Source organism: Capsicum annuum, unplaced genomic scaffold (assembly GCF_002878395.1).
Source record: "Capsicum annuum cultivar UCD-10X-F1 unplaced genomic scaffold, UCD10Xv1.1 ctg5620, whole genome shotgun sequence".
NCBI lineage: Eukaryota > Viridiplantae > Streptophyta > Magnoliopsida > Solanales > Solanaceae > Capsicum > Capsicum annuum.
Window position 1 is genome coordinate 1 of NW_025864581.1, and position 1518 is coordinate 1518.

Here is a 1518-nt window from a genome sequence, read left to right on the forward strand (position 1 = left end):
TCCAGAACTATTTATCCACACCGGCCTTTCATGTCCGGAAACTCAGTCTACAAAATTATACATGTTACCTATACCAAAAAAGTTTTTGTGAGAGGAATTCGTTGAATGGCTAACTAGCTTATTAAAGTCTTCCTGCTGCGGTGGTGTTATTTCTATTTTTTTCAATGAATTTGGTATATGATCCTCCTATATTCCGGGGGAATGTGGATCATGATCTAACTGTCCTTCAGCAAGTTGCCTGAATGTTCCCTCGAGTGGGATGCTGGAAAATCTCACTTCCATTTATCTGGACTATTTGAGACTTGTTACCTCCATGCAACTGCAAACTGCGCATGAACTGAGTTACGCAAAGTGATTGTTCCACCCATTGCATATCACGTCATGACGTACAGTACACCATGTTGTATCCAACCTGAGAATGATAGTTTTAACGTAACTTAATGACCCGGTAAGCTTTCGGCTAGGTTCTATGTTGTCTATGGCTATAGATATTTTTGATAACACGCAACCAGTAAAGCTGATGTGATGGCAAAGCAGTTGATTCATGATGGCAAATCTTGACGTACTTGGTCGTTCATTTGCACCTGAGTGTTGATAATTGTAGAGTTTCAGAAGTCTTCACTGGCACTTATCCCACAGTTTCAACTGTCCAAGGACTTGAATAACTGAAAATTGGTCTGCTAGGGGACACCGCGATCATACTTCACATCGTGACAGCACTGGGCTGAAGATCTGTTCAGATCATTTGACTCAATAACAGAAGATGTGTAGTTTTTTATGGGTGTTAGGATATGTTTACAAAGAAGTGTTTTTAAGTATAAACCCCCGTACTCAATTAATCTTTGGCGCAGGATAACATTGCAATGTCCATACTATCATGGCTGATGGACGGCGTCTCATTTCATTTCCTAGCTGTGACAAGTGTTCTCTTCTTGTCTCCAAGAAGAGCTCGCTGATCCATCATGGCATCACAATCATACATTTTCCTCCGTCACTATTGCTTTCCAATCCAGAATTTTTCCCCGCCTTCATTTTACAGACTTGTCACAACTCACAATGCCGACCTCGATGCTGAGGCAGCAGATTAAAATGGAGAAGGCACTTTCTTAACATTGTTCCCTCATGTGACATGCACCTTTACTTGAAATCTGTTAGTTCACCACCAAAGGTCTGTTGCTGATTTTACTGGTAAAAAATTTCTAGATTTGACAGAGTGGTCATTTTTATTGCGATGTTAAGATGTTTTACATCTCCGTTGGATGGAATATCTTCTTATTTATTTTAATACTGAAGAATATTTCACTGGAGTCTTATTCTCATTTTGCTTTGAGTTTTTATTTAATCTTTGGTGTTTTCTTGGGGTGGCTTTTCAGGGTTTGCTTTTGTTTATATGGAAGATGAAAGAGATGCAGAGGATGCTATTCGTGGACTTGACCGAATAGAATTTGGCAGAAAGGGTCGCAGACTTCGCATTGAGTGGTCAAAGGTAATCCCTTTTTTATTTGTTCGGAAATATCC

General features: G+C 39.7%; 1 protein-coding gene across 1 annotated transcript; it reads left to right on the plus strand.

The window, feature by feature from the left end:
* Window positions 1-7: 7 nt before the first annotated feature.
* On the plus strand, window positions 8-1486 carry LOC124893236 (serine/arginine-rich splicing factor RS40-like; the record flags this gene model as incomplete). The annotated part of the gene is given in 2 exon segments (XM_047404302.1): window positions 8-1168; window positions 1374-1486. A coding segment is annotated over 1 exon segment (96 nt), but the record flags the coding sequence as incomplete, so codon positions are not given.
* Window positions 1487-1518: the final 32 nt, after the last annotated feature.